General features: G+C 38.7%; 1 protein-coding gene and 1 non-coding gene across 4 annotated transcripts in view; one reads left to right on the top strand and one right to left on the bottom strand.

Moving 5' to 3' along the window:
* Nucleotides 1–12,948, top strand: part of LOC123714078 (neuroblastoma-amplified sequence-like) — a 37,091-nt gene that overhangs the window by 13,854 nt on the left and 10,289 nt on the right. For all 3 annotated transcript variants that reach the window (XM_045668173.1, XM_045668175.1, XM_045668174.1), the window contains exons 16-29: nt 3,029–3,335; nt 3,491–3,646; nt 4,440–4,576; nt 5,079–5,273; nt 5,572–5,674; nt 6,121–6,320; nt 6,690–6,802; nt 7,134–7,266; nt 8,345–8,587; nt 8,736–8,841; nt 9,109–9,206; nt 9,998–10,227; nt 10,603–10,814; nt 11,467–11,654. In XM_045668173.1, coding sequence (XP_045524129.1) covers nt 3,029–3,335; nt 3,491–3,646; nt 4,440–4,576; nt 5,079–5,273; nt 5,572–5,674; nt 6,121–6,320; nt 6,690–6,802; nt 7,134–7,266; nt 8,345–8,587; nt 8,736–8,841; nt 9,109–9,206; nt 9,998–10,227; nt 10,603–10,814; nt 11,467–11,654 — 2,421 coding nt within the window. The remainder of the gene's footprint in view (nt 1–3,028; nt 3,336–3,490; nt 3,647–4,439; nt 4,577–5,078; nt 5,274–5,571; nt 5,675–6,120; nt 6,321–6,689; nt 6,803–7,133; nt 7,267–8,344; nt 8,588–8,735; nt 8,842–9,108; nt 9,207–9,997; nt 10,228–10,602; nt 10,815–11,466; nt 11,655–12,948) is intronic.
* On the bottom strand, nt 12,634–12,706 carry Trnaf-gaa. The gene has a single exon. It is a non-coding gene; the product is annotated as a tRNA-Phe (tRNA).

Consider the following 12,948-nt stretch of genomic DNA (forward strand, 5'->3'; position numbering starts at 1 on the left):
ACCCCCTTCCTAGTGGGAGTGCCATGCTGTTGCTTTCGGGCTTCAGCCAAACGGGCAGGCACGACCGGGGCAGTACCACTGTCTCACAGAAAACCGGCGTGAAGTGATGCAATAGGTTCATCTTATTGTACTCGCGTTTCGTGCGGTGAGTGAGATTCCCGGAGCCCAGCCCATCAATTCCCCCCCCCCCCCCAGAATATGAAGATGCAGTTTAAACAGAGATTACCCCAGGGGGGTACCACACGTTTCCGCTGTGGAGAATCCCCCTCTGAGCGTCCATCACCGGAACAATCAGTATTCGGTGGTGGATGCACAGGCTGCCCTTCGTATTCTGGGGTGGGCAAAAACTGCGCAAAAAACTTTAACTTTAGGTTTCCATCTCGGGGCAAACGGAAGAATTTACCGAAGGCATCCCCTTCCACGCTGGACTTTACCAATGTTAGGGGGCTCAACTCTAATCTTAACGCGGTTCACTTTCACCTCGAAACTGCGAAGCCGGCTTTATTCTTCCTTACTGAGACTCAGATATCCTCCCCGGCTGATACTTCCTACCTCTCCTACCCGGGGTACAAATTGGAACATTCATTTGTGCCGCGGGCGGGAGCTGGCGTGTACGTCAGAGAGGAGTTCTCGTCGCCTCGAGTCGCTTGAAGGAAGGGACCTATCTAGCCTCTGGCTGCGCGTAGACTGCGATGACCATCCGCGATTCTACGCATGCCTGTATAGGTCCCATAGCGGAAATACCGAAACTGACCGACTCATTGAGCACATCCAAATGGCTACAGATTCCCTGCTCGAAGGGGTTCCTACCGCTGAAATCGTGATACTTGGCGATTTTAACGCTCACCATGCCGATTGGCTCGGCTCGGAAACCACCGATCACGCGGGAAGATCCTTTCACGACTTTGCTTTAGCTTACGACCTGTCACAAATGGTCCGTGCGATTAAGCGAATACCAGATGTGGATGGTCATAAACTCTCTTTGTTGGACCTTCTGCTGACCTCACATCCGGAGACCTATCAAGTCTCTGTTGACCCGCCATTGGGTTCATCGGATCATTGTGTGGTCCGGAGTACTGTGCCTACTACGCGCCCTCCTCGGCCCCGTTTTTCGGGTTGTCGCCGTATTTGGCACTATCGGTCAGCAGATTGGGATGGGATGCGGTCTTTCTTTACGTCCTACCCTTGGGGGCCTATGTGCTTTTCGTCGGAAGCTCTAGATTCCGTCGCTGCCTCTGTCGCCGAAGTGGTTCTGCAGGGCATGGAACTCTTTATTCCATTTTCTGCGGTGCCGATCGGTGGCAAGTCACAGCCCTGGTTTAAGCGTTCTTGCAAGGCAGCATCGCGTCGAAAGCGAGAATGCTTTAATGCATGGGCGGAAGCGGCAATATCTCGTGATGCTAATACCAGCGAACATAAAAAAGCATATAACTCAGCCTCCAGGTCCTTCAAACGGGAAATCGCTAAGGCAAAGTCAGAGCACATCGCCAGATTTGGCGAGCGATTGGCCCAACTCCCTTCGGGGACTCGAGCCTTCTGGTCTCTCGCCAAAGCTGTACAAGGGAATTTTTGTCAGCCATCCATTCCACCGCCGCACGGGGAGGATGACTCGCTCGCCCACACTGCGAAGGAGAAGGCCGACCTCTTGGGCTGTCTCTTCGCGTCCAACTCGACTTTGGATGACCGAGGGAGATCACCACCGACGATTTCGCGGTGTGATTATTCCATGCCGGAAATCACATTCCGGCAACGTGCTGTTCGCAAGGCACTATCTTCCTTAGACATTCATAAGTCGAGCGGGCCGGATGGTATTCTCCAATTGTGCTGCGTACTTGTGCTCCTGAGTTGGCTCCGGTCCTGACGCGCCTATTCCGGTACCTGTACTCGCTCGGCACTGTCCCGAAGTGCTGGAAGACCGCTTCGATACATCCGATCCCTAAAAAAGGCGATCGCTCTGATCCGTCCAACTATCGTCCAATAGGTATAACCCCCTTGTTCTCCAAAATAATGAAATCCATTATTAATGGCCAGATCTTGAGGTATCTAGAGGGCCACCAGCTAATTAGCGATTATCAGTACGGCTTTCGTCGTGGTCGTTCGGCTGGTGACCTTCTAGTATACCTTACACATAGATGGCAGAGGCAATTGAGTCCAAGGGGGAGGCGCTAGCGGTTAGTTTGGACATAGCGAAAGCCTTCGATCGGGTGTGGCACAGAGCACTGCTCTCGAAGCTTCCAGCCTACGGGCTTCCCGAGAAATTATGCGACTGGATCTCCAGCTTTCTGGCCGATCGGAGCATCAAGGTCGTCGTCGACGGAGCATGTTCCGACCTTAAACCCGTGAATGCTGGGGTCCCACAAGGCTGTGTTCTATCCCCGACCCTGTTTCTTCTGCATATCAATGACATGTTGCAACTTAGCAACATTCATTGCTATGCGGACGACAGCACTGGGGATACTTTTTACACTGGCCGGGCAGGTATTGTCGATGAGTACCGGAACAAACTTGTGTCTGAAGTCGAAACTCTACTACGTGGAGTCTCGGACTGGGGTAGATTAAACCTAGTCCAATTTAACCCCAAGAAGACCACCAAGACCAAAATTCCACCCGTATCACCTCGACGTCCGCCGTTCCACGACTGAGCGTTTTTCAAGGCAATTTTTGCGCCGCACCACCGCCTGGTGGAACCAGCTGCCCACTGAAGTATTTCCGAACCAATTCGACTTAGGGTCCTTCAAGAAAAGAGCGTACAAATTCTTAAAAGGCCGGCAACGCACTCGCGAGCCCTCTGGCATTGAGAGTATCCATGGGCGGCGGTATCACTTAACATCAGGTGAGCCTCCTGCCCGTTTGCCCCTATTTTATTTAAAACAAAATATGACTAGTCTTGCTAAATTGGAATAGGCCGCAAGATTAGGAATAATAACTCTTATCCTATATATAGTCATTGGCTTTGATAAATATTTTTTTAAGTAGTGCTGATTGGCAGAGTTTTATTTCACTCCACAAAATATACGTTTATTTTAAGATCGATCTGGAGCTCGAACTGGTCGGAAGACACAACTGAGTCCGAACCGAACCTTCCCGAAGAAAAAATCGCGAGTTGGTACGAACGGCGTGCGAGGGAGATAGAAGAGCGCAGTGGGCTCGTTTCGCACGCGCTGATGCTCGTTTCTATCGCGACTTCGGGGGGCGGAATCAAGGGCTTAGACGCGATACTTTATAATCTTTTAACGTTGGACACTTTGCTATACGATATTAATTTGGAAGGAGTAACCCTGGCCCAGTTGGAACAGATGGATGTGATTGAAACCTGTAAAATGCTGACAAAATTTGTAAGTTGCGTGAGATGATCTTTTATTTAAATAATTTTTACATTTGTAGTTATTGTTACGACGCAAATTATCTGTCAATTTATGACATAAAATTATTTTGCAAATCGATTTATAGTCTGGACTATATAAAGTATTTAAAACTTTGATATTTTCAGTCAACAACGGAGACGTTCGTAGCAGATTTACGTTCGTACGTAACGCCGTTTCTGCAACGTCACGAATCGTTCGCGCGCCAAGAGGGACTAACCGTGTCCAATCTTATTACGTTTCTTGAGACATTAAGTACGGACGACCTTACTTTAACATTGATGGTAAGTGATCATTCCATATTAGGTTCTCAAGTTACGAGTTCGTCTTGGCAACTGGCAAATATGTCAAATCTATAAAAAAATTACAACCCCTGATGCTACTTGAGTTCGGAGTTTTATTGAGCTTTGTTCATTTGAGATAAAAAAAACAATGTCGCTACAACCTTTTTAGGTGTGGGCCTCAGATTTCTGCATCTGTTTCATGATCATTTGTCAATCGAATAGGCAAGTAGGTGATCAGCCTTCTGTGTCTGACGCACGCCTTCGACTTTTTGGGTCTAAGGCAAGCCGTTTTCCTCACGATGTTTGATGATCCAAATGCAGAAAATAGTCAATTGGTGCACAGCCGGGGCTCGAACCTACGACCTCAGGGATGAGATATCTCCAACTTAAGTTTATCGAGAGGAATACCTAAGTGATTTTGACGTAATGGAATGCAAATATTATATGGAAGTAACGAACTAAACTACGAAATTTTGACCAGCGCTCCTTGGACGTAATTAGAACTAAAAAATCTAAGCATATATTCGCTTTGAAGTTGCTTCCGCATAGTTAACTATACCCAAATCTATTAAAAGTGGAAAATACTAGTAGTTTCTCAGATCTACATTTTTGGTTATTAAAATATTATAAAAACAAATATAGGTTACTCAGAGATAGTTAAGCATTCTATTGAAATAAGATATTTGAAATAGTAGGCTGAGTTAGACTTACAAAGATTCAATACAAATGTTTTCTGTTATGTTATGTTTAATTGTTATCTGGGGAATGAGGTTTAAATAAGTAATTATTTTAGGTATTCAAGTCAAAACGTGAGTTATCGTTAGATATGTCTACAATAGTGGAATTGGCGGAGCGGTGTATTATGGCTCATGCGCACACGCACCAGTTAAATTTGGCCTGTGACTTACTGCATTGCATACTCAGGGAGTCGTAAGTAGTATAGATAGACGGCTTGATGGAGAAATAAAAAAAAAATGTAACACATTGTTTCGTTCCTGGTTCCAAACTCAACACTACATTCAAAAATTATTCGCCCAGAAAAAAAACAGTCACATACTGCAATTAGTCAACTAAAAATTGGAAAATGTTTCACTATGATCACATGTAACGCCATGCCTAGTGCTATAAGTTCACACATCATTAAATCGATAAAATTTTAAACCCTGAGTTCTTGATCTCAGATTGCATCTGCACCTGTGATATTTTTTGCTTGCTTTACTCTTATCTTGACGATAATTTTGGAATACTTTCCAGTTTCCTCCTAATGTTGGCTTCCACCGTACAAACCAAGCGTGCGTACGCGTTGTGTGCGCAAGATTTACGCGAACTCAGAGCTAAAATTCCTTCTCAATTTTTTTTTTATTTCTTTATATAAATAAATAAAAAATAACATTAAGATCGCATATATTTTTCATGTAAATATTTATTACAGCGACGGCACAATTTCCAATACGTGCCTATTGCGCAAAGTGTCCGAGTTAGAAAAGATAGTAGCGGGCTGCTCGAAGCTCACTTGGCGGGGCGTGGCCGTTGCGCCAAGGGACCTAAGGGACGTGCTTAACGATAGGGATCATTGTATAAGGCTGTTAACAAGGCTGGCGAGGTCGCATCAGGTGGACCCTTTGATGTGAGTGTCCTCTTACTCTCCTTTCCCAACCACAGACCACTAGCTGCTAAGAGTTTTGAAATGGAAATAATTGTATACAATTCTTTAATTTCTAGTTTTTACTTTCAATGTATGTGATTCAATTATTACATGACTTTTTTGTTTCCGAAAATGATTATTTTTTCATTAAAAATAGGGTGGTATTATTTTAGTTATTTCCGCCACAGATAGTTTTTATTATGTTCCTTTTATTGTTCATTCCAAATCACTGTATTATCAATTAAAGATATTTAGTTTTCTAAAACTAAATTATTTTTAGAACTGAAAAAGCAAAGCAGAGGGAATGGAATAATATTCTCAAAGATATGCTGGATCTCCAGACCACAATCTTTGGATGTGTCACTCGGGAGGAATGCTATGAGGTTATTTTTTAATTTCATTGGACCATTACTATTAGTATTAGTATTATTTACATTACTACATTACATTACTATTAGTATTAATAACTAATATTGTTTGTTTTTGTGATTCATAGTTTGGAAGTTATCGTTATTTATTTAACGTACTATAACCCTGATACAGCGATTCAATTTATCTGAAACACTTATTGTTTAATTTACATTTATGAATCAAACAGATTCTATCATTCTATCAAACAGAATCTAGACATTTAAAATCAATCAAGTACTTCTATATACATGGGCTAGCATATCGAAATGAAAGAAATCCATCGAGGCCATAAATAGAAGAAATATAATACTGGCGAAAGTTATAACCGCCTTTTTAATTATTTTATATGTTTGCTTGGAAAGGTTGTCATGTTAATCGAGACTTTTTTTAAATAATTTAGTTCCTATTAAAAAAATAGGTTTACGCATCAGCCCTCCTTACATCGGGCGATCCCGACAGTATACGCATGTCTGCGGACGTGTTAACGTGCACGCCCCTAATGCAATATGGTTCGCATATGATCAACTATGAGAATACGGTGAAATTAGTACTCAATGCAGCCAGGGAGTACTTCAACTCGGCTTCGTCTCTCATAGATCCCGCTTTGCAACTTGCTACGTAAGATGTTTATAAATTTATTATGCATATATATATATATATATATATATATATATATATATATATATATAGAATCTGTGACGTTTACTAACTTCAGGTGTATTTTGGCATCTCCGTTTTTTATTGTTTCCGATAACAGGAGGGTGTCTGGCCATTTTTTTTAAATTATAATATATTTAATTTTAACTTATCTTGAATAGTAAGTTTATCGTTGTCTTAAGAACAACCTAGAGGAATATCCAGAGAATTCCTCAAATCGTCTTTTTAGTGCATTTTTAAGAAATTTCCCTTTCCCTTTAATTGTACCATATTTTACAGCGAATGAAAATATATTTTTTGATTGTATTATTAATATACTAATACTTTTAGGTTATGTTTGAAACTAATCGAGCGTGGCAATGTTGAAGTGCAGCAAGAGATTGATCTGATCGAAGCTTTGCTCACTCTCAATGCTTTTCGAATTAAACTTCTGCCTATTCAAGGTAGGTTATTGTCTGCTGATTTGATATTTCTGCTTCTAAGCGTTTGAGCCAATTTTGTGATCTTTTATTGGCAATATTATCCTAGTGGAATTCTCAACTCCAGGATTCGCTTGCTAAATTGACTGTTTTAAGAGGGAAATAAAAAAATTAAGAAAAATCTAGTTTTAGGGTAAGCTCAGATTCCAGACTAAGTAATTTCACAAATTTTGACACAAGGATACGATCGTCATACGTCTAAGTCTTACAGGTTTATTTTTTCTTAATAATTCCCAGAATATCCATCTCTATTAAATTTATTTTCTTTATAAAACTTATATGAGATTATTTTTAGTGCGACTATGTGAAGATCGTATGAAACTGATAGAGGACTGTTTAAAGGCTGAGCCTAGCGCGTTCTTATCGAGCGAGAAGCTTCTGCAAATTGCTCAATTGTTGCGGGTTGGCGGCAATGATGACGAGGCCAGGTGAATAAAAACCCTTTTAAACATTTACTTTTACATTATATTTAAAATTTATCCTTCGGAAAACCAGTTATGTGCTTCATATTTTTTTATATTTTTTTATTAGTCATAGAAGGCCTTCTATAAATAATAAGTGAAAGAGATATAGAAACGTGTTTGGCTTTTAAATATTTCTTCTTTAAAAGTTTAATTCAGTTGTCACTTGTTTAATTTTAAGGCCCATTTAGATGGAGAGAGAGGTTGTTTCTTCGTATATAAATCGGCGACAATTGCCTCGCATTGGAAAATTTATTGTGTCCGTGTAAACAGAATTTCAAAAGCAATAATCGTAAGTCGAGGTTTCGGCCAGTTGCTATGATTGCAGTGCATGAGGGTGTTTTTATTATGTCTGCTAAGACAAGAATGGACAGGAAAAAAAATATGTTGATTAATTTTCATTTTTCGTATTCCACAAACACTCGTAACTTCTATAAAGTTCAATGAACTTAATATTATCGGCAGCGCCAAATGTAAAGGATTTTTGAGATCAATACCCTAGTAATCACTAAACTCGAATGAAACATCTCACACTCAAAACGGTTCAAACCGATTTGCACGATACTCTTATAAACATGAAAAAATGTCATACGAGATCGTGTTTATACTAGTCGAGATTTCGTAAGTAAGAATCTTATTACTAAAATGTATAAACAGACTTAGGAAATTATCGCCTAGCGATAAAACACTGGCGAATCTCGTATGACATAATCATAGGTGAGAATTTAGTTCATTCAACATTTTGATACGATAATGCTATGGAGATTATTGCTGGTGACAATCGCGTACGATTTCCGAAAGTCTCTCCATCTAAATATCTAGTCTCAAGCCGTTGCTCAAGTCTAATTCTTCGAATTTGTATTGTAAAGTGTTTCACTCTCGTTATACTTTATTATACTGTTAAAAATTTACATTCAGTTTGGATTTAAAAAAAAGAAATTAATTTGTTACCAATAATTAAAATATACTCTAATTAATCAAATAATGGCGAGGAGCAAAAAAAGATTACTCAAAAATCTAATCGCTAATTAAAACTAAAAACCAGGGAAGGTATGGTTCTAACACGCGTGTGCGAGTACGCGATGCGTGCGGACGCGGCGGGCGGGCAGACAGCCGTGGCGGGCGCCAGGAGACTCGCGGCCTTGCGCTACTCGGGCGCACCGCACATACTTGCGAGCGTCGCACGCGCAGCCAAACCGCATACGGCCGCGCCACTTAGACGCGATCTTTTAGCCGCCGCACTTACTTTTTGTACGCCGGAGGATCTTGAAAAAACACTTATTTCTAGGTATATTTATGTTTTTTTATAACTTGATCGACTAAAACTCGTACTAACGTTTTGTGTTAAGTTTTCTATTCCAATATTTACGGAAAAGAAAGAAGAGAAAATTGTAATTTGGTACTTAAATAAATTTTTATTTAAAGATATTTTTTAGGCTGAATTTGGAGCTGGAGAATCTTAAACCAAAACCAGTTGAACCAAACTATTACGGCTACCGATGGCCGTCCACTGACGATGAATATTCTGATGCTCTTAGCACGGTACGTTAAAGTTTTAAACCACATTTTTTCATTACACTGTTAGATTTGTCTAATCTATAAAAAAATAAAATCAGTTTACTAGTACGACCGGTGTCGTGGTTGTTGCGTGCACATTCCAAGCGAGTATACGTGTTTTGTGTGTATATTCACCCCACCTCACTGGACCAGGACATGTTTGTATAGATTTATTACCAATTAAACAAACTTAGAAATGTGTCTACTCTATGGGAGATGAAAATGTTAGCTTGAATGAAATATCTTTTGCAGCCCGTTACCGAAAAGAAAGATTTCTTAACGCCGGTTCAAGAGAAGAAACCGCTTCTTAATTATTTAGTGGACACCATACAGAATAAATTTGTGGCAGGGTATGTTTCAGTATTTTTTAATAATCCCAGTAGCATTTATTTATTAATGTATTGTTAACAATTGGTTAGTTAACATTTCTTAATATGAGTGTTAGTTGTGATAGTATAAGTTCTAAAAAAAAATAGATTTCTGTTTTCTTTTTTGTGGTCTAGTTTTTGTTTGGCCCCTACCCTTTCTCCTTTTCCATTTCTCTTTGTCTTGACCAACATTCATCAGGTATTAATTGCAATAAAGACTAGATCAAAGGTAGGAAATTAAACACTCCATTAATTACTTGATTACTATAATTCATTTAAATAGTATTACTTCATAGTTAAAGAAGAATACTCCTGCGCATGTGCAACAACTTGTTTTATTTTCTATTTTCCTACATATGGCGGATGTTCGACGTCAATTCACAAACATCCGAACGAGGCAAATGAGCAACTATGGCACATGCGCACTTACAGCAAGATTGTTAAAAATATGTTTCATAGAAATGTTAAGAATTTAATTAAATAAATGTTAAAAGCTTACTTGTTATTGAAAATTGACTTGCTAATCTACAACAAAATCTTAAAAAGGCCGCCAACGCAATCAATATTCTTCTGGTAATGTGATTGTTCATGCGTATTACTTAACATTATACGCCGCCTGCCCGTTTGGAAAAAATAAATAACGTTTATTTAGAAATTAATATATATAAAATTTTAACGTTTTTGTAACCAATTTCTTAGTTTTTCAATACGACAAAATACTATCAATAATAATGTCTATACCAGTGAATTAATAAGTTGTTTTTAATTTACAGAGAAAAGGAAGTCGAAAGTGAGTCTGAAATAATTCAGCGCAAAGTCCACTGCCAAGAGTTCTATTCAACCCTTTATCCAGATCTAGAAGTATCACAAAACTTCTATCGTTACGACCGCTTTTCGATCGAGAACCAACTCGACGCTGTCGACTCACCTCACACGAATCTGAAGATTTATTACATACAAAACTGCCTAAACGTTAATCCTAGTAATGATAATGAGGCTCCGGGTAAGTTTCCTACTTAATTTTAACTATAATCTATTCGTAATTGCTACTAAGAGATTTTTGAAAAGAATGTTTGTCCCTTAATATGGTATTATATACGTGTCTTAATAATTACGACTGTTATTGGTAACAGTAACAATTTGAACCTATTATGATTTTAAACTATTAAAATCTTAATCTCAAATATTTTTTTTAAATAGTTAATTTTTTTTAACCATTAAATAGCTGCGAGTAATTGAAAATGTATATTAATGATTAATTTTATTCTAACGGTCCTGTGTCCCCAACGAATGATGGTATCGAAATAACAGTTTGGAACTGTTAAGTTTATTAAATTATAAATATGTTCGACATTAATACTAAAATAAACAATTTTAGTGGTACAAAAATGCGCTGAAGACACCCTGTATAAAGACACGGCACTGAGCGCGGCCTGTCTCTTGAGGTCCACTCAAGACTCGGCTCTGTGCAAGCAATATTTACAAACGCTGTTCACTGAGGCGGCCGTGTCCGCGGCTCTGTACGCCACGCTCGTCAAATGTAACGCGCCCGAATTACGTGACAACGTGTATTTGGCGAAACCACGCGACGTGAGTTGAACATTTTTAATTTGGTGTTGCCATGTATCAAAGGAATAATTTTATTTCAGTCAAACTAAAAATATTTCGACTATGTATTCGACATTTGCGTGTTGTTCCCACGAGAATGTAAGTGCGTGCTCCTATTTAACCATGCCTCCTGCTGATAGAGGATCATTGACAATCTGAGACAAATCTTTGTTTTTAATTTATTTTATTATTATTCATTACTTCAGATGTCATGTGGAACATGGTGTAATGGTTGCAGCTTACAAACGTTAAAAAACTTGGTGATGAAAAAGAGTGGCGGAGAGTTTATTGCCAGTTCTTCTCTTCCGTTCTACGCCCTTGATTTGAGAATTGGCACTCAATGTAAAATTAGAAGCATTTAATGTATATTTCTTTGTTATGTGTTACCTATATGAATAAATGTTTTGTGACTTTTAATTTGAATATTCAATATAGCTTTAACTATTTAAACTTTCGAGGTCCTTTAACGCCTACACGACTCAGATTCCAATACGTCCGAATTACTCAAAAATCTTCTTGATGCTATTTAAAAAATCTTTAATGCCTAATTAAATGCGACTAACAAATTTTAATAAATTAAAAATATAACTCGCGTTATTGTTGTAGTTATTTAATATTTTTCATATCATTTCAGATGGCTATATCGTCGCTGAAACAAAATAACGGTACCGAAGAGCAAATGGCCCTGATACGTGAATGCATTGAGAAGTTGAGCGCCATGAGCGAAGTGAACCGTTTGAGGGCGCTCGGAGTCAGTGTCAATGCGCTCATGTTTAATGCTGACGAGGATTATAGGAGAGAAGTTATCTATAGGCTTGCCAAGTAAGTTAAAATAACGTTATTAATTACGAATTACAGACGATTTAAACACTTGTATATATTTATGATACTGTTACGAGCTAGGGGATCGGATAGAAAATGCCGTGGATTTATTCAAGGGTTTATTTCTTGATAAATCAATGAGGAATTTATGGGCACAAATTAATTGCAGAGATGCACGCAAAAACACAGTCACTAATTTCTTCACTTATGCACACTTCACACAGTTCTTTATCACTTGTAATCACTTTATCGCTTCGGTGTTTCCCTCTTGTTATCGCATTCAAAACTATATTCCCTGGGAATAATTCTGAACAATATTCGAGAACTCTCTAGGCGGGCTTGCTACTGAGTAGCGATTGCACAATTCTAGAACGTCCGCACTCTTTGTCTCTTTCGCACGTTACTCTGTCCTTGTCGTACGGCGTTCTAGAGTGCTCAGTCTAGTTTCGAGAAAGTTCTGATCTTCTCTCTCTCTCGTATCATTTCGTCCTTGTCTCACACCTAGAAAGTTTGGTCTAGAATATTCCTTCATCAAAGGGTTATACCTAGGCCTGAAAACGCCTGAAAACGGGTCTCCTGAAAACTGCACCACTCGACTACACATGTTCTGAATCTGACTGAAACTAGGGTAACATTATGGAAATTACAATTTTCTAATATGTGATTGACCCTCTCCTGAAACGGTCAGAAATCATATTACAGCCTGCTGAAAAGTTCTCTAAGCAGTGGAAAAATCTAGAAACAGTGCAGTCGACCCGTCTTCGTAACAATACTATAAATTAAATATCAATTTAAATTACAGAAATATAATTAAAAAGATTTTAAACATCTTGTAGTATAACATAGCTTTCGTCACTAAATTGAGTTGACATTTGCCAAAATATAATTTGTTATACGAAAAGTTTGTTTTTAAAGTAGTTTTGTATGTAATGTATTAATTTCCGCATTATGTCGTTTCTGAAAAAAATATAAAAATATCTGCCGAAACCAGGGATCGAACCAGGGACCTTTAGATCTTCAGTCTAACGCTCTCCCAACTGAGCTATTTCGGCGTTGCTGTTATGATCAAAATTGTAATATGTATTCGATTATTTCAAAATTATTATCTATTTTTATTATATCTGTCTGTTGTCTGATAAGGAAAGTCTCGTGTGTTGTTATTTAAATTTTATGAAATATTTAAGTTCATCTTAGTTCCCATATAGCTGGTAATATTCATCAATCATATTTGAATACGATCGCGGTCTAAATCTTTGGTTTTTAATTACATACATAAAATTGAAAGCTGATTAAA

Source organism: Pieris brassicae, chromosome 9 (assembly GCF_905147105.1).
Source record: "Pieris brassicae chromosome 9, ilPieBrab1.1, whole genome shotgun sequence".
NCBI classification, from domain to species: domain Eukaryota; kingdom Metazoa; phylum Arthropoda; class Insecta; order Lepidoptera; family Pieridae; genus Pieris; species Pieris brassicae.